Raw genomic sequence first — 19398 nt, 5'->3', positions numbered from 1 at the left:
TTTGGAAAAGGAAGTGGAATATGATAAACAACACTTTTGAAAAAAAAAATGCAAAAACTTGATTTCAATTTTTAACCACAATTTTATAGTAAAATAGATCATGCAGTGGTAATTATGCATTGTTTTATTGTTTAAAAATAGTTTTAAATGGAAATTTTATAAAAATAAAATTATATAAAATATATTTTTTATTATTCTGAAAGATAGAATATTCTAAAATTTTTATTAAAAAACAAATATCACACGAAAGAGTATGAATCATAAACTGGTAGTTACAACATTACAATATTAAAAAAAGTTATAAGAGAAGATTTTTGAAATGTTTCTATTTATAAATGAAAAAGTTTAAAAACTATGGAATTTCAGAAACCACATCACAACCTACGCATAAATATACAATGATGCTTATAGATACTAGGCAAGATAAAACTCTACAGGAAATTCTCAATGCAAATTTTAAGATCATTGATGATTAATTATCTTGCTTTACTCTAAAATAATTCTCATACAGATCAGGGAAACACTATTAAAATTAGATGAGCAGTAGTAACAAGGTATTCTGTATAAATAATCAAACTGTTATTGAACTGTCTTCATTAAAAAAATGTTTTTTCAGCAGTGAATCAAAAGTGAATATCTAAAATACCGAAATACCTCTTTGTCTAAAATATACAGAAATATAGCCTGTCTGCTTAGCTCTAATAAAATCAACTTTCTTACAGTTAACATGTGTTCATATGTAATTAAATGTTATTTAGCAGTAAAAAATATTTGACAAATTCAAAACTTTGAAATCAAATACAAGGTAATGAAATACTTACTCTGGAAATAATTTTATCAACAGCTCTATTTTTTGGTGAATAAATAATTTTTCCTCTAACAAAAGGTTTCATTTGACTCCACAACATTCTTGTCAGTTGATTTTGCTCCAGAGTTCGAAATAAATTGTTGCATTTGGGAGCTATAGAGGGAATAAATGAATTACATATAAAGATTTTAAGAATAAATATTAATTACAGCATTTTAATAATTAATATATGTATATGATTAACAAATAAAAAATCTTTATAAAATGCATAAAATTGAAGAAAGACAATTTTTAATAACATGCCAAATTAAAAAATGGTATGAATGGAATGATTTAAAATATCAGTCTAGAGTATTTTACATCACAATATTTATTGCGTGTTTTACCTTTATAATATTTCAGAAATCTGGAATACATATGTACAATATAAATAGTATATTAGCATCAGAATTCTTTGTTTTCAAATAATACATATAAAAGACATCAAAATATCTCCTTACAACAAGGAATTTGATACAAAAGGAAGAAATTGTTTTCTTCTTTTTACAAATCAATGGGGAAGAAAAACTTGCAGTCCATTTTAAACCAAGAGTTAGTTTATTCTTTCTTTGTCTACTTAGAAAATATAACCAACAGGCAATTCAATAGTCTTATTTAATTATTTCATACCAATTGAATAAGAATGGCATAGAGAAAGTATTTTCATGTTTGTTCCTTCAGAAAAGTAAAGTATAATAGCTTGTAAGATATAACACTAATATTGGTTACCACACAATGAATAAAATAATTTAAAATAATCTTTGTACAACATATACTATGTGTCAAATGCTAAATTAATGAAATTGACACCAAATGCAATAGAATTTAATGCATAAAAATTTTACTGCGTGTAATTGAATTAGATTTTTAATATTACAAAACACAAGTAATGCATGATTTTCCTTTGCAATAACAAATACTTAATTTTATTTTCATACCAAATGAAAGAAAAATATATTTAAAGGAAAATGGGCTTGCAGCGCTTGCTAGTGAAAATGGTCTGAAAAACTTTAAAAATATAATCATACTGCAAAGCAGATCTGTGACATTTTTTTTTTTTTTTTTTTTTTACAATTTTAAATATTTTGAACAAGATTTACAACAATTGTTTTAAATTAAGTCAAATCTCATGTAATTTCATTCTTTTCTGAGTGATATCTTAATACATTTAACGATTATAACTTCATATAATTCTTGAGTAACAAACTCTTATCTTACTTGTAGTATTGTCATATATATATTTGAAGTCATCATTCTTAAAATATTCTCTTTCATTCTTCATCTGCTGTCTTAATTCTTCAAAATGGCGTGCTGGTCCACCTTGATCTTGGTCAAATAGAGAAGACATGTTCCGACCACAAGTAAATAACTGAATCAATTGTGAAGTTTTATTTTCATCATCAGTTATAAATACTTCTACCAATTTTTGCCAAGTAGTATCAAAGTTCAATAGTAAATTGTAGAGGCCATTCAAATTCCTTAGCTATAAATAAAAAAAAGAAAGAAACATAATTGATTTTTAAAAGACACAATAAAAAAAGAATCTTTTTATGGATTCTCTAGTATTATAGGTTTAAATGCTTACATCTTTTAGCATGTCTGCAGTTGAACTCATGATATGTTGCCATTCATGTATATGTAAATTCCTTCCAGTATTGTTATAAGTAACATTTGATAACTGAAATGAAGAAGAATGAATTAAAAAAGTTCTAAGACAATCATGACACATAAACAGAAGAAATCAAATATTACTTCGATACAAAAAAAGATAATTAATTCTAATGAAGAGAAATTTGGCTGATAAGCATTTGATAATAAATGGAAAATGATTCAGAAACTGAACATGTGTATATATGACTTCATATAATATCAAAATAAAAATTCCAATCCTTGAACCCCAAAAAATCATATTTTTTACAGACACGCATTCTTTTTCTCTAACAAATATGAAATACCTAGTATAAAAAATTAAATATATTCTATAATTAATAAGAATAGAAGAGAAAATCTTATTCCAGTTTCAAGAAATAGGAAATGAATCTATATTATTATTGAGTGAAAATGCATATTATATATGCTCATTAAAGACCATTATTTTAAATAAATGTCTTAAATAGTCTTTAAAATGAGTCTACAGAATTCAAATTTTAAATAAACTTTTTTTAAGTGTTTAAAATATAAAATAAATGAGTGACCTTTCTTTCATTTTTCACAATATTATATTATATTATATTATATATATATATATATATATATAAACCAAAGAAATATTTTATTGAATTTTTGAAAATATAATTTTTTTACTCTGAATGCTTTTATTAATAATGCATTTCAGAACTTGTAATATATATATAATTCTTAACTCAAAAATAAGAAATTATTCTGATAGTAGCTGAAAATAACTATACATAAAAACCAGCAGGACTGCTTTCCCTAAAACTTCTAAGCACAAAAGTTGTAAGGACTTTACATTGCTTCCTACAAAAAAGGTTGTAGGAATGAAATGTTGCAATTGATCATATATTTATTTTTAGAGTCTCGCATATAAATATTCTTTGCATCATAGTGTAATCCTGAAAATCGAGTTTATATTTTGGATAAAATATTTTTCAATCAAATGAAAAAAAAAAATAAGTCTTTGTGTTTTTGAATTATTGTGTTTACATGCAACAGAATGGACAGGATGGCATACAACTAACACTTCAACAGATTGTATTTGTTTAGAATTTGACACAAAGCTATAATTTATATTCGAAAACAGCGTCCCACATTTCATTCATCTAAGTCATTGCATTAACATGCATGCATGCATAAATACAAACTGAGAAATGGCTAACTTCCTGTCAGATTTAATTCAAAATTTGATATGGACTTACACTAGATGTTTAATTTGTGTACTAAATCTCATTTATCCAAGTTGTTGCATTCTTGAGTTATTGCATTTACATGCATGTGAAAGTATAGATCTATATACAATGAACTCTTTGGCGTATTGTTTGAAATTTGATTTTTAAAAAAGCCTAAACTTTAAATGAAAAAATTTTGCAACAAATTTTATTTATCTTAATCATTATATTTTTGAGTTCTAAAGTAAATATATGTATATATCATGCAAGCAAAAATGCAGATTGACAAACTGCCAAATCCTTATCAATTTCGGTGTTCATATAATTTGACATACTTCTGCATTTTGATAGTAATTATCCATTTTTGATAGATTTTTATCCATTTAGTTTGTTATGTTTTGCAGTTTTAAAGTTCATTCGTACTTGCACAGCGAGACTTTCTGCATATGGACATCTTTCAGAATATGACAGAGCTGTACAAATTTAGTCAAAAGACCGCTTACCAAATTTCATCCATCCAGCTCGAAGGGTTTTTGAATTATGCCCACAGACAGATAAGACATATTTCGAAAAATATATTTTTTGAACTCAAGAGGTCTGAAATGTGGAGATGATCTTTTTTTTTTTTTTTTTTAATAATTACAATACTTTCTTTTCCTACATGAGAAAAAAAAACATAGACCATTGGCTTTATTGAATTTTACACCTAGGATTGAACCATTATCATTAAAAACAAAAAGTCACAGGTATATTACTCAAAACACATATATGGCACATATTCAGCTCATATTTCTCTAAGTTGGAATTAAAATTATATAAAAGAAATTATTTAAATTTGTCATAAATCCTTGTTAAAATTACAATTTCATTTATAATTCAAATCCATAGAAAGACAGCACATAGAGTATAAGAATACAATGTGGTCTAAAAGTAATCAGATTTTTGACAGCCTTAGGGCCATATTAAGTGGTGGAATCTATACAATAGATATTGTAAAAGTGGTATACAACAGTAATGGAATTTATACACAGAGATACAGACCACTTAGTAACAAAACATATCACAACATAATATGGACTATTTTCAAGAATTTATTTCAACACACATTTGAAGTTTGTTTATGCATATCCCAGTGATGCAATATGGTTTTGATTTTGGTCAAAGCAAACATTTGAGCACAATTTTAAATCAATAAACTTTTAATGTTTTCAGGTTATTGTATTTTAAAAACATTCAAAGAAGAAATATTATAAACTAGCAAATAAAATCAGAAGTTCGAATTTCTGATTGTAAAAGAGTGAAAAAAAGAAATCTTTATTAAATGAAATAAACAGGTTAAGTAAAGACAACAATTACTGCTGAAATTTGCAGTAATAATTAGAACAAATGGGAAAAATGAATATTTTCAAAATAATAAAAAGATGAAAAACAAACCATGATCAGAAACATCTAATATATTGAAGTAATAATAATATATTGAAGTTTTAAAATAATTCCTTACCTGAAACAGAAGTTCATTATAGTTTAGATGCTTTGCTAATTCTACAGAAAATTTTCTCATTTTGGTATAACTAAATCCACAGAGTTCTTGATAAAGAGCATCTTCATTGAAAGAAGGAGCATCAAGGAGATGATCTAGTCCCTTGTCCTGACACAGATAATCCACAACACTTTGACGTCCTCGATCGAATATCTATCGAAAGGAATGCGATTAGAAAAAAGTAATAGTTAATATAAAAATGACTTATTTATTATTGTATACAAAATATATAATATCTCTCAAAAGGTATGGATGGCACCAGGTGCTCAAAATAAAATAAAAAACAGACAAGTTGAACTAGCATATAGACATGGACAATACAATTAAAAAGATGTTATTTGGCCATTTGCCAAATAAATAATTTTGTTAAAAAAAATAAAAATAATCTATAAATGAAATAACATCTAGAAAGAACTTTGCTGCAATGAATGTTAGTTTTTCATTACATTCACTTAGTTATTACAGTATTTACAAATACTGCATGTCTGCTTAAATAATTTGTGTAGAAACATGGATGCTATATAAACATGATTCATATTACATAGATAAGTAAAAAAAAAAAAAAAAAAAAAAAAAATACAAAAAAGATTACACAGTTTCACAAACCTATTAAAATGAAAAATTAATTGAAAGTGAATCATTAATGCAAACAAATTTAACATTAAAGTCACAAACATAATATATATAATATATATATTCATGAATAATCAATATTAATATAATTCTTAATTTGCATCATAAATCATTTTAACATGGAGCTTTCCATGACAAATATTGGAAGCAACAACTTTTAAATAATTTAATTTTTTGTAGTAATAAAATTTGTTAAATATCTAAACTAAGGACTTAACACTTTAGCCAATTCTATACCAAATTTAACTTCTAAAAAGTTCATTTCATTTTTCTATATATATTTTTCATTGTGTAATTTATCGAAACTTTTTTAATGTATACACGTGCCAAAACAAAAAATAAAATTCCTTTTTAATTTTTGTAAAAATGTTGAATATTTTCACATAACTATATGAAATTTAAAGATAGCATTCTGCATTTTACCATACAACAAATTCAAAAATTTCCCAAAAGTCAGTTTTTATAAAATACGAAAAAATATTAAAAACCAAATTCAAATAAATATTTCACCTTTTGTATGCCTGCAAAATTAATATTAGAAGATGTCAATGCATCAAATGCTGGTCTCGACAATTTTACATTTTTCTGACGTAGTGCCCTCCGAAAAGCTGATTTGCTCTTTAATAAATTATTTGCATCTAAGCCACCTGTTAACAAAAGACGAAACACATCTACATCATAAAGATAAAACAAGGAACAAAATAGCTACTTGCTATTAATGTTAAAATAAAACTTGAATCATCAAAGATATCAATATAGAAAGATTAAAAGCAAGAAATCAAAAATCAAATTCTTAAACAAAAGAAAAACAGATATTAAAAACATTCATGCTTTAAATATCATGTTCATTTATTTATCAAACTTACCATAAATAGGAACTTCAGGATCAGTTAGTTTTTTTATAAAATGATTTATATTTTCAAAATCTTGCAAACCTCGGTCAAGAAATTTTTTGTCATCTTTTGTAAAATGATCACTAACAGTCTCTTCTAATTCTTCAAGAAAATCTACAATTCTGAAATTAAAAAAAAAAAATAGTTTCAATATTTTATTTCAAATCAAACATAAATGAGTTCCCACATTTTACAATCAATGTTCAAGAAAAGCAATCAATGTTTTTTCTTAACTTTCTGGTACACAAACATAACATGAAAAATTTTATGCATTATATGGGGCAGGAGAGTGAGAGAACATTTTGGAAGTATTCCTTCCTTCTAACTGGAATACCAATGGATATAAATAAATAATTTTGGTGATAATATTATATTTCAAATCTCATTTATCTATTTATTTTGAGTTAATTCACCAATCCATAAATAAATTGATCAATGGACAGTTAACCTTTTCATGAATTTGGTTCAAAATGTGATACAAATCTTCGATTCTTATAATAAAACCCTTTGCTAAATTTCCTTCTTCCAGTCTTCACAAGAATGGACACACCAAGAGACTTCTGGTATGCAGACTTTATCAAGAATGTAACAGAAATCCAAGAATTTAAAATTAAAGCCATATACCAAACCAAATGTCATCCTTTTAAGATGTGTTTCTGAGTTTTTGCTTTCATACATTTAAAATAAGACAGACAGGCAATACTTCAAATAGGGCTTTCTTTAGATACAGAGAGATCTAAAATAAATAAATACATCAAACTTGATAACATTTTTTCCCTTTTTTTTATGATCATGAACTTCTGTTTGAAGAAAAAGTATACCTTCTGTTTGGGAAGAAAAAGTATATCAGTTTTGTAATGGCACCTAATGCACCTGTTATACCAAGCTAATTTATTGGAGGCAAGAGTAAATAGCAATTGGGAGTAATTGGTACATTCAACGAATAGTCAGTATTTATAGCTATGTTATCCACAAAACACTTTCAGCCAATACATGTATTACAGAGATCAACTTTAATCCTGTTGTATTTAGAAAATATCAAAATTTGAAAACTTTATACTTTTAAAATAATTAGAATCATATGAAATGAAATTAAAGAAATTTACCACTCATACTCTATAATTTTTTTTAAATTAATTATTTCAAAATTCTGACTTAAGGGTTCAATATACTCATAAATAAAAGAAACAATATACTCACAAAGAAGTATTAAAACCTATAAGAGAATCCCGAGCATCCTCATTGTGGACAGTTGGATAGCAGGTGTTGTTGAAGGTGCAGAGAGAGTTTTGAAGGAAGGGGATGATGCCAGCAGAAGGCATAGCCTTCTCATCAAAATAACCTGAAAAATCAAGGGAAAATATATTAGTCTTTGAAAAAAATAATAAAATTTATTAGAGTATTAAAAATATGATTTTTTTTTTTTTTTTGTTTTTAAACATCAAATAATAATTTATTATTAATTTTTTATGAAATCCAGAATTTAAAAAAAAATGTCTGATAGGTAGAATCTCTTTATGAAATTACACAAAATGAAATTTTAAAAAATCAACTAATTAATGAAAAATTTATCCTTGAAAATATTTAAATAGATAATTGTCGTCAAAATACACAAGCAAATAATATTCCAAATTCCAGCATAGATAGTGAGTGAAAGATTGATTATAAAATTCTAATCTACAAACATGAACAACATGTAAGTCAAATTAAATAAAAATACAAAATAAATATACATAAAGAGACAAGTAAATCTGCTTGAAGAAATGCCAATTCAAAAGTTGATAATGAAGTGACAAAGCAGTCAAAGTCTATCATGAATAAAATATATTTATATTAAATTAAAAACTAGCATTAAAGCTTTAGATGTCATCCTTTGTAATAAGTAAAACACAGTGTTTAAGTACATGTTTCAAAAAAGAAAGAAAGAAAATTAATGAATAAAACTAATTAATTAATTAAAATTAATAAAATTAATTTCAATAATGAGTAAAATTAAATATTCTAAAATAAAAAAATAATGTTTATTTAATATCTAAGCAAAATACTCTTTATTAAAATCATTGTTTTTCATATAGTGCAAATGAAAAAGGCAAAAATATTTTCTAAATTCTTATTTAATAGTTTTTAAAAAATTATAATGCAGTATTTATATTATGAATAAAAGCCAAGAGTAATTAAAGCGAAAAATAAAAAAGATAATGGAAAAATCTAAGTTTGCATATACAATAATATATATTTTAAAAATAAACAAATGAATTACAAAATTTACTATGGATCATTAAACAGAATATCCAAGAAGAAGAAAAATATAACCTTCAATAATTAATTTGCACTTTTGTATAAAATCATTATTTAAAACAAAATCAATTTAAAAAAACATTAACTTCAATCTGTTTCTTAAAGCATCTTCACCTTCAAGGAAGATTTTTAGAGAATACATGAAGCCAAAAATATATTTTACAAATAGTTTGAAAGTGAATTTACATATGGTTGAAAATTTACAAGTACATTTAATATAAATAAAACTATTAACTTATGGCTTAGCACGTATGGATATTTACGATACTTCAAATCTTTGGCTGCTTTACATGATAAAGATAATAGCCCCACATATTTTGATAACTATTTGTGGGCTTGATAATACTTTTAGTACTTGAGGATAACTTAATGCCATAAAAATCAATAAACGTATTTTTTATAATACATTTATCTAATAAAAGAAAATAAAATGGCATAAACAAATGTTTTTTAAATGCATAAAATTTTTATGATAACTTTTTAAACAACAAAATGAAATATTTAAGCAGATATCAACACCTACATTGATGGGCAGCAAATTTTAAGCCTTTACTTCTAACCCACATTAGAATGAGAAAAAGAGATAAAGGCCACACTATTTCCACAATAAGGCGGACCTGAAATAAATAGAAATTATTTGTATTCATTTTTGTTCTAAAAACTCATATAAATTGGAAAAATTCGTGATCAGAATTTTTTAATTTAAATATGAGCTTAAAGAATTATTTTTTGATTAAATTTTTTTCCATGAAATTAAAAGAAAAAATATATAAATAAACATAAATTATCTACTTTTAAACTGGATATAAAAAAGGAAGATACTAGCTTAGCTGCTAAGATGCTTAAATCAAGAATGGTCTAGATTTTTTAGTGAAAAAATTTAGTGAATTTTTTAGTGAAATCCAAGACAATGGAAGAGATAGAAATTAATGATTTTTATAAGAAGACATTATAAGTCTATGTACAATGAACATTAATATTCAGAATATTTAATATATTGAAAAGCCATTACCCACTAAATACATATTCTATGCACAGCAAAAGTGGGGAAGAAAAATACTTCAGAAGATTTTCACTTCAGATGTTTTTGAAAAATAAAATCTAAATAAATTTAATTTTCAAATAAAAATTGTTTATTTTTAGGTATAAAGGGCCATTGTCAAAAGCATTATTTAAATCATATTTTTTTTTCAAGCTAAAGCAGTCACATATTAGGACTATCTTGATTGAGATGAAATACCTGGTCACATTAAGGATAATTTAAATTTATATTCATGTGTATTCTAACAAAAATATGAAAATCTTACAAACCTTTTGTCTCTTGTGAAGAGTAAAGTTCTTCCATAGCAGAAGATATAGTTGGTTCCAAAACCCCATTTTACCTGTAGAAAATAAATAAAAAATAATCTTAAAAAAAACAAATTTAAAAAAATTCTATTTTCCAATGTCATCTCACTTTAAGTATTTCTTAAGAAAACAAAGGACAAAAAAAAATTAATACATTCATAAATATTAAAATGGAGCTACGCAAAGAAAATTCTCCATGACAAGGTAGGCAAAAATCATACCTTATTTCAAAAGATTTAGTTAGAAACAGTAACAAATACATATGCAGCTAAAAGAAGAATTACATACGGGAAATCAATTTTCAAGAATACCAAAAGTGCTTATAATGAAGTTTATTAAACTACAAAGTAAACAAGTTTTAATAACTAAAGTTTACAACAAACAGATAAGTACACACAATTGGATACTAATGAACAACATAATAAATATTTATCTTTCAACTAAAGATGGGGATTGATGAAATGATGTAACTCTTTTAAATGCAAAGTTTTAGTTTATAGACTATTAATTAGTGGTGCTTAAAATTCAATTCAATCCAAACATATAGATGGCATTTAATTGTTTAAGGATCACATTCAGAACTAGCTGACTAAGTACAGTGATATTTAAATAACTTTCCTCTTATTATCAACCAGAATAGTTACTGCCTGTATTCATTTAATTATTACAATCTCCATTGATTGGAAGGCTAAAAGAGCATGAAAGTTAGAGGGCAAGATGTCATAACTAAAAGAAACAAATTTTAGAGTTAATCTAGATATCTACATAAGGAGCTAATCTAAAATATCTATATAGGAAGCTTCTATTTAAAAAAAAATGTAAAGTGAGTATACATTTCCCATAGATAACAAATGTTGATTTATTTGGTATGAATAATTATTTCATACTTTGTTATATTAAACTAAGAGTGTCATTAATTTGATACAAATTCATTCAAATCTTAATAGAATTATTTTGAATTAGTATAACAATTGAAGAAACTGTTTCATGCATGAACACATAATTATTCTTAAGGATATATTTTGATCAGGTTAGCAAAAGACAAAATAAGCCCACAACATGTAAAACACAACCCTCATATCAGCAAAATTTGTGTAGTTTTGCCATTGCAGATGAAAGAAAGCTGTATTTGAAACTTTGTATGCAATTAAACAATAACCATGCTACAAAATATGGTATTTTACTAAGGTGGGGGCTGACCCAAATGAAATCCTGTGTTTGGTGGGAACCAAATGAACAAGCAATTTTTCAACATAATTACAGATTGTACAAATATTTTCATCCTTTTTTTTAACATGAAGAAAGAAAGAAAATATTTCCTTATCTATAAATAACCTTTTTCTAAATACTGTAAAACAAAACCAATCAGAAGCAACAGAAACTATTGATATGGTACAAACCAACAGTTTTGAAGAATTATAGCCTGCTACTTCATTCTATAAATAAAAAAGTTTTAAAAAGGAAGATGTATTCAATGTTTCTGTTTAATATATAACTAATCACAGAGTACACAAGCAGGAATGAATGATCCAAGACTTAATATTATTTCTGAAAAATAGTTACTATTTGATATGTTACATAAAATAAAATTTTAAAAATGTATTTTTTTTTTTTATTCATAAGACGGTAGAAAAGCACATAGATTAATTCAAAGAAAGAAATAGTATTTAGAAATAAAGATGGTAAATTAACTTTAATGAAATACACTTTATTCTAATTCAATCAACCATTTTTTCCAAAAAATTTAATTTTTTTTAAGTTTTATTTTTTTATAAAATGCTGTTGAAATGACTGCAACAAATGATGGCAAAAAAGGAAATAAACAAAACTAAATGTTAACATTGGATCCTTAAAATAAATTTTAAGCACAATGTTGTTGAACATAAATATGTTTGTACATAAAAAAAACAACCATAAAATCAAAATTGATATTAAAATATTATGAATATATACTTCCACCTTGCACCTAATATTAAAATTTTATCAGAGATATTTAAGATGGTGTTCAACACTTAGCACAAAATCAGAAAGAAAGACAAATTTCAATAATTATTCAAATAAACAAACAGTTGTTTAAAATCACTGTTTTCTCTATAAAATAATCTGAAATTCTAAATAATAATAATAATTTTATTTCTAATTTCCAATCTATTTAATCAACAACTCAGTATTTTCTATTTTATTTATTAAAATGAATTTTATTGCAAACAAAAAGTTTTAGAATATTAATGAGATATTTTTATGATATTGCACAGTATTGAGAAATTGAGTACCACTTAAAAATATTGTGCATAATATTTTTGTGCTAAGAGGAAAAGAAAAGAGAGAGGGGAGGGGGAAATAGAGAATTCTTGGCTAAATTATAATAATAAATGCATTATTGCGTGAAATTCAAAGCATAAACACATTCTAAGGGTCAGGGAATAATTTCTCATATAGGAAAGTACTTTCAGACAGCAAAATTATAGCAAACTTAATATAAAGTTTAATTTAAATCTCATATAAAAAATTATTTATCACATAAACATGAAACTCATTAAATTCTAAAATGAAATTTATACTTACTTTGATAGTTGATTAAAAATGAATTTATTCTTGAATCCAATGGAAAGACATCTTTATATTAGCTTGGAAACAAATGCTGGTAAAGTAAGAAGCTGAAAAGAAAGTAGAAATATAAATGTCAATTTATGTTTATGAAGATGATTTAACAATAAATTCTCATTACAATTTGACACTTATCAAAACTTCCAGGCAATTAATTTCCCTAGCATTTTACAAGCAAGTCAAGCATAAATAAAGTTCTGGATAAATTTTTTAGATTGTATAGAAGACAGGAAAAAGTAAATTTAAAATACTATCATGAATTTATTTTATGACAGTATTTTCAATTCAATTTTTACGTAATTCACATTAGATGCTCACATAAACAGTATGACAATTTTGTTTCATATAACTGCACTCAATAATCATAACAAGTTAAAAATAAGTTATCATGCAATGAATTGTATCCTTTTACATAATAAAAAGTTTTAAATGAAATTAAGAAGTGTAACTAAAAATTAATATAAAAAAATAAATATTGAAAATTATATCAGCAAAAAAGTATTTAAAAAAACCACAAATAAATACAAAATGAAATGTATATAATTAAAATACAAGTATAAACAAAAATTCATAAGATCAGGAAAATACTTTCAATGTTTATAGTCAACCCCACAAATTAATATACAGAATAACTCATGAATGCTTTTCATAATAGTAACATAACCTTTTAAAATCAGTGAGTTTTGACTTTTGCAATTAGGGATAAATGCTTGTTTATATAATGAAGTATTTAATGCTTACTTATAATCTTTTCTCATCGTTTCATTTTGGTTGTAAGATAGCAAAATCGAAATCATTCAGTTACTTTAACATATCCTGCGATCATATGAGGTACAAAATTTAGTCTTTTCTAATTATAAATACTTGATTATCTATTTAAGCAACATAATTTTCTTGCTTAATTATGGCAAAAGAAAGGTATGCATCATGATCAATAAAAAATATTTTAAATCAGTCCATATTTTATCACATTATATATAACTACAATAAATATTATGCTATAACAGTAATTTGTGATCATTCTGCACAGTGTCAACTGCCTTCCCTCTGATGAAATTTCACAAATGGTTCCTCCACCCCTTTTTTTTAACATTCATACACTGACATTAATTTTAAATAAAATATGGAACAAAGATGTAATCTTCTTAAAAATAATACAATATAGAAAAAAAAGTCCTAAAAAATAAGAAACACCAATGAGACGAATATATTTAAACAATGGCATAAAAACAACGTAGTTTTCCTTTCCCCCACCATTTCCCCTGTAGAGGAAGTGGCTTGCCACCATGAAACAACAACAACACCGATGCGGAAATATAAAAGCCAATACACTTACAGCTGACGCATAATTAACGAAGGGCAGGAAGGAACAACACAAGGCCCAGTTTCCTGAACTTGACCTAAATATCTGTAAGCCTTTCTGCTCAAACTGTGTCACTTTCATTTTTCGAATCTTTCGTGAATTCAAAACAGGTTTCTATTTTCTTTAGAAAGTTAAAAGGAATTCTCTTGTGTCAACGATTGTTCAGAGATAATTTGAATTAGCGATGCTAATCCTCCTTCGTTGCTAGGCAAGATGGTTTTTTTCCTCCTATAGATGCAACGGGATGATGATGCAGCATCCTCTTCTCATCTCTGGATGGTGTTCCCGAAATATAGGGTTGCTGGAGCGATAGAATTTTGGCGGCAAAAGCAGTGGCGCCAAATGTCGATCTGGATCGGACCGATTATACGGGGATTTGCAAGTCTCAGCATTTCTTCCAGACATCTCAATCAACATTCAATAAATGTTTAATTATAAGACTTTTATTCACAGGCCGATACCAATAATAAATTTCAAAACACTGATTCTTTTTTATTTGTTTATTTTTCAAATGAAATGTGAAGGAATGCTATTCAATTTCGCATTAGTTTTGTCCTGTATTTCCTGTTACATTGTAGAATCGCCTTGATGGCGTAATGTATAGTAAAAAAGTACGAAGCGACGGAACGCAAAGCAGTAAATTTTAAATAAAAAAGAAAACGAAATGAATTACAGAATCAGTTCATGCAAGGCTGATTCGCTAAAAAAATTGTTTTTATGCTTGTTAGTACTAGAGCCAGGCTGCTGTTCAATAATAATAAAATAAGACACCAGAAAAATAAAATCTGGATATGAAGACACTATTAAAAAAATTAACACTAGAAATAAAACAATAGACAATGAAAAAAAACGATAATTGTATATTTCTGGACTAATTGAATAAATTACACACGCGCTATATAAAAATATATTTATATAGCGCGCTATATATTTTGCGCTATTTATAAAAACACGCGCTATATATTTTTTGCATTTTCTCATGCTCCAAATGAAGAGATAAAAATCCATAATGTTTACCACATTCTTTTAAAGATGCTTAGATTAACCTTTCCTATAAATAGACAAGTCAAAGAAATTTCTATCAAAATTTCATTATAGAATCATGAGGGAAAGATTTCTGCCTCTTTGCTCTTGTGTCACGATGGAGACGAACGTATTTCTGACCGCTTATTCTTTGTACATTGACTATACTAACTTATTTTGAAATCTCATCTATCAAAAAGATGGAGTCGAGTGCCCTTTGGAGAGTCCCACCTGCTCACTCTTGGCACTTTGGTAAGAGTCCTGGTAGGTGTCACCGTCTGAATATCTCTAAAAAACAGCAAACGGTTTTCTCTCGTTTTTTGAGTGGACACACCAAATCCCTCACCTTCCAACACGGACGGAGGATCTTTGCTGAATATCCTTGGTGCAAGGCAGATCAAGCCTTCCCCAATCATATTCTTAAATGTTTAAATTTTACTATTTTTGAGATTTTAAGGGACCCGCTATTGTTTTTTAGACTTTTTAGAGATCTTTGGTTTCATGGAGGTGGTATAGCCAGCTATACCACCTGGGATCAGAAACAACAACAATAATAACACTAACTATGCCTCCTGGGATGGAATAAAGCAAAGTTTTAAAAATTTTCAAAAGCTTCCTCTCTTCGGATACGCAACTGCTAAAAAAATATGTTTATATGTATTTATATTTACAGACAATGCTGCATATTTAGCATTACTGTATTCAAATGCTAGTTTGAATTAATGAATTATAATGAAAATAACAACAACAACTTGTAAATATATTTTTTATAAGATATCGTCTTGGTTATATAACACCATTGATAATAGAGAAATGCTAGGCTATTTTAAGGAGATGTAAACTATTTTCCTTTTTCTATTAACAAGATTTCAAAGATAAATTAGTCTGTTTCATAAAGTGACATCATTTCTAGTTAAGACAGCAAAAGAAACATATTTTTAACATTTTCAACTTGCAAAAAGCCCCCCCCCTGATACTGTTGCTATTAGGGATTAAGCTTTATACAAAATAAAAACAATATTATTGTAATATATTCATGATATTGTACGGCATTCAGAATATCAAACAAGTTTGAATTCTTGTCAGTGGCGTAGCAAAAGTAACCTATTTGCAATATTTTAAAGATATTTTTCACTATTCTAAGTATCACGCAAATATCGTAAAGATACCGCGACAATAGAGTCAAACATTTTCTGACATTTTGGAAGTACCACTTGGGGAAAATTATTCTGTTTCTCAGAAGATTAGTGCATAGGATACAGCTGTGTGCATTCTTGCTCACTGACCCGATCAGACAAGATATTGTACAATACCTTCACTACGCAATTTGATATTCCGAAATGCTGGGAAATACCACGAATCGGTCGGTCATTTTGTTTTAATTAGGATCACTGTGCCCCTGGCCAAAGCTAAAAAAAAATGACTAATGATTCGATACATTATTACTGAATGAAAGCTAAGCAATCAAACGACACAATGAAAAAGTTTAATGTTTTATTATTCTGGTTAAACAGTTCTATCGCACTTTTAAAACAGAGTCTAAAAAACATAATATTCTATGATTTTTATGCAAATGAAGTTGAAATTAGGATTTCAAATGGTCCCACACCATCACTTTCTCACTAAAACGCTTTAAAATATATTGAACTGATTTCTCTACTGGGATGCACAAATGGCACTGAATTTTGAAAACAATATTGCAAATTTTTTTTATATTTGAAAACGTCTAAAAATGTAGCTCATTTTTTTGTCTTAATTTTAATTATTTTGCATAATATTTTATTGAAAATATCCAAATAAAAATATATTTAGAAGCCTCTTTTTTTTCAAACATCCTTTAAACTTGAATCGATATATATATATATATATATATATATATATATTCCAGGATTAAAAATATACGCCCATATACTCCATGTAATCTCCATGGAAATAAAATGATAAAGTTTGTATCTTGTTTAGCGTGAGTGTTATACAATCATACATATTTAATTATATATTATACATTTTATCATGTTAATGATAAAAATACTCATAATGAATTGTCTCTTTTCGAGGTGCATATATAAGCAATAGAGCCTTGCAGTACAGGTTCAATTGTGAGCATCTCGAGCATGCAGCCCTGGTAAGAGCCTATAAACCAGCATTAAGTCGTGTTACCACGGCCTGTGGCCTTTACGGATAGGATCGTAAATCTGCGAAATGACCCATTGTATGACCCACCCATCCCTGTGAACGTCTGTCGGGAGCTTCTCGCAATTATGGGTAAAATTAACAGACATCAAAGAACCCCGGAAAACCACAAGAGAAGGGAAAGAGAGGGAAATGTGTCTGTGCAGGTCGTCAGAACGAGGCTTTAGTGTGCCACCAAAGGGTGCTGAACACCTGCCTTAAGTGTTAGTCTTCAATCCGCCCTTCCATGCTTCCAATGGATGAATGCGTACTTGGGCGGCAATTTTCGAGATGGTCAGAAAATAAACAGTGAATGAAAAGGAAATGTTATCACTTTAGACTGCATATCAAAACTATCAATTCGCACATATAATTCAAAAATCTGGGTAAAAAATAAAACATTAAATTACTGCATTCAGGTTAGATCTAACAATGAATAGATATATTTATGGAAGATAACTGTATGGACAAATGAGCCTGATGTATGAGGGCGGAATGTCTCAGCTGGGGGACTCAGAAGAGGAAACTCGATTCCAAACAAGATAACCAGGCATGTGAGTCTAGTGCCCGATAAATGTAACAGTCAAAGGTCAAGCGTCTTGCCATGGATGTGGAGTAGAAATCTGGAAAAAGAGTGCTGATTCAGATGTGATTTGAATCAACTTCCAAAGGCACAAAATTGCTAACTCTTTCACAAATTATCGTCATGTTATATCCAAACAGGACATAAATAGGCTCGAAGTAAGCCGCATCCATCCAATCCTCTCGTAACAGAAGTTACTTTAAGAAAATTCCGCCGTTATTCAGAGTCAAAAAGTTTCTCTATAAATCAGAGCTCAGATTTTATTTACATACCAAATAAATGTAATAAAATGATCCTTTAAACTCATTCTTATAAATGTACTAAAAAGTAGATTTTTTTAATTTCAATTATTTGCTTTCCCGTTTTTCTTTATTTTATAACTGATTGGCACAAATATAATCAAATCTAAAAATGACTTTTCTCAAATTATTATCAGATGGGGCTGGCCGTATGGAATCAAAATTTAATTAAATTGACAGATTAAATGGCGACCCATTTCAGAAAATATTAAATCAGTGCATTGTTATCAAGAATACATAATTGTACAAAATTTCAAAATTCAGTCATAATATAAAGTAAATCAATTCCATTTTTAAAACAATGAAAAGAAAATTATATGAAAAAGAATGCTACGAAGTGATAGAGAAATTTTACCGCAGTCCGAAAAATCAGCATTTAATTACAGCGAAAGGCAGGATTGAAAAGAGAGAGAAACCATCGAAATTAAATAAATTTAAAGCATTTTTTTTTAATCATGCTAAAATAACGTGTTTAAGATAATCGGGAAATAAAATTTCCCTCCTCAATTTTTTTAAAAAGTAAAATAATACAAAAATGGTAGCGAATTATTAAAAAAAGACCTTTTATATTACATTAATTTTTTTTTTTAAAATGTAGCATATATGTATTAGCTCGAAAAGAGAACAATGAGGGAAAATAAATGAAAATATCAAAATGAAGACGCTTTTTCTTTAGAACTTGACTGATGTGGAGTTGAAACCTATTTCAGAGTTTGGGAATATATACTTATTAAAAAAGCAAAAAGAAATAATTGGAACGGAAATCATTTAACCAAGGAACTGAAGGGTGAAACGTCAATTGTGTTCTATGAGAGGTCTTGAGGGTAAATGGATAAAAATACAAAAAAATTCTCAAAGGAACGAACGACGTTCGCGTATCATCGCTTTCCAAACGAAGAGCTCACATATTCAAGAGCCTCGAGAAGAATCGTATGGAATTTAGGTCG

The 19398-nt window shown here is 27.0% G+C and overlaps 1 protein-coding gene across 7 annotated transcripts in view; it reads right to left on the bottom strand.

Moving 5' to 3' along the window:
- LOC129976524 (phospholipid-transporting ATPase ABCA1-like) overlaps positions 1 to 19398 on the bottom strand; it is a 184432-nt gene that overhangs the window by 50653 nt on the left and 114381 nt on the right. For 6 of the 7 annotated variants that reach the window (XM_056090138.1, XM_056090140.1, XM_056090139.1 and 3 more), the window contains 10 exons: positions 12970 to 13061; positions 10369 to 10439; positions 9581 to 9674; positions 7960 to 8101; positions 6733 to 6881; positions 6377 to 6513; positions 5195 to 5386; positions 2433 to 2525; positions 2066 to 2330; positions 822 to 961 (listed from right to left, as the gene is read on the bottom strand). In XM_056090138.1, coding sequence (XP_055946113.1) covers positions 822 to 961; positions 2066 to 2330; positions 2433 to 2525; positions 5195 to 5386; positions 6377 to 6513; positions 6733 to 6881; positions 7960 to 8101; positions 9581 to 9674; positions 10369 to 10434 — 1278 coding nt within the window. In that variant the 5' untranslated portion in view covers positions 10435 to 10439; positions 12970 to 13061. Of the gene's footprint in view, positions 1 to 821; positions 962 to 2065; positions 2331 to 2432; positions 2526 to 5194; positions 5387 to 6376; positions 6514 to 6732; positions 6882 to 7959; positions 8102 to 9580; positions 9675 to 10368; positions 10440 to 12969; positions 13062 to 14347; positions 14569 to 19398 lie in introns of those variants that run through there. The other variant, XM_056090141.1, reaches the window with a different exon arrangement.

Source organism: Argiope bruennichi, chromosome 7 (assembly GCF_947563725.1).
Source record: "Argiope bruennichi chromosome 7, qqArgBrue1.1, whole genome shotgun sequence".
In the NCBI taxonomy this organism is placed as follows: Eukaryota; Metazoa; Arthropoda; class Arachnida; order Araneae; family Araneidae; genus Argiope; species Argiope bruennichi.
This window is presented reverse-complemented; position numbering and strand designations above follow the sequence as displayed.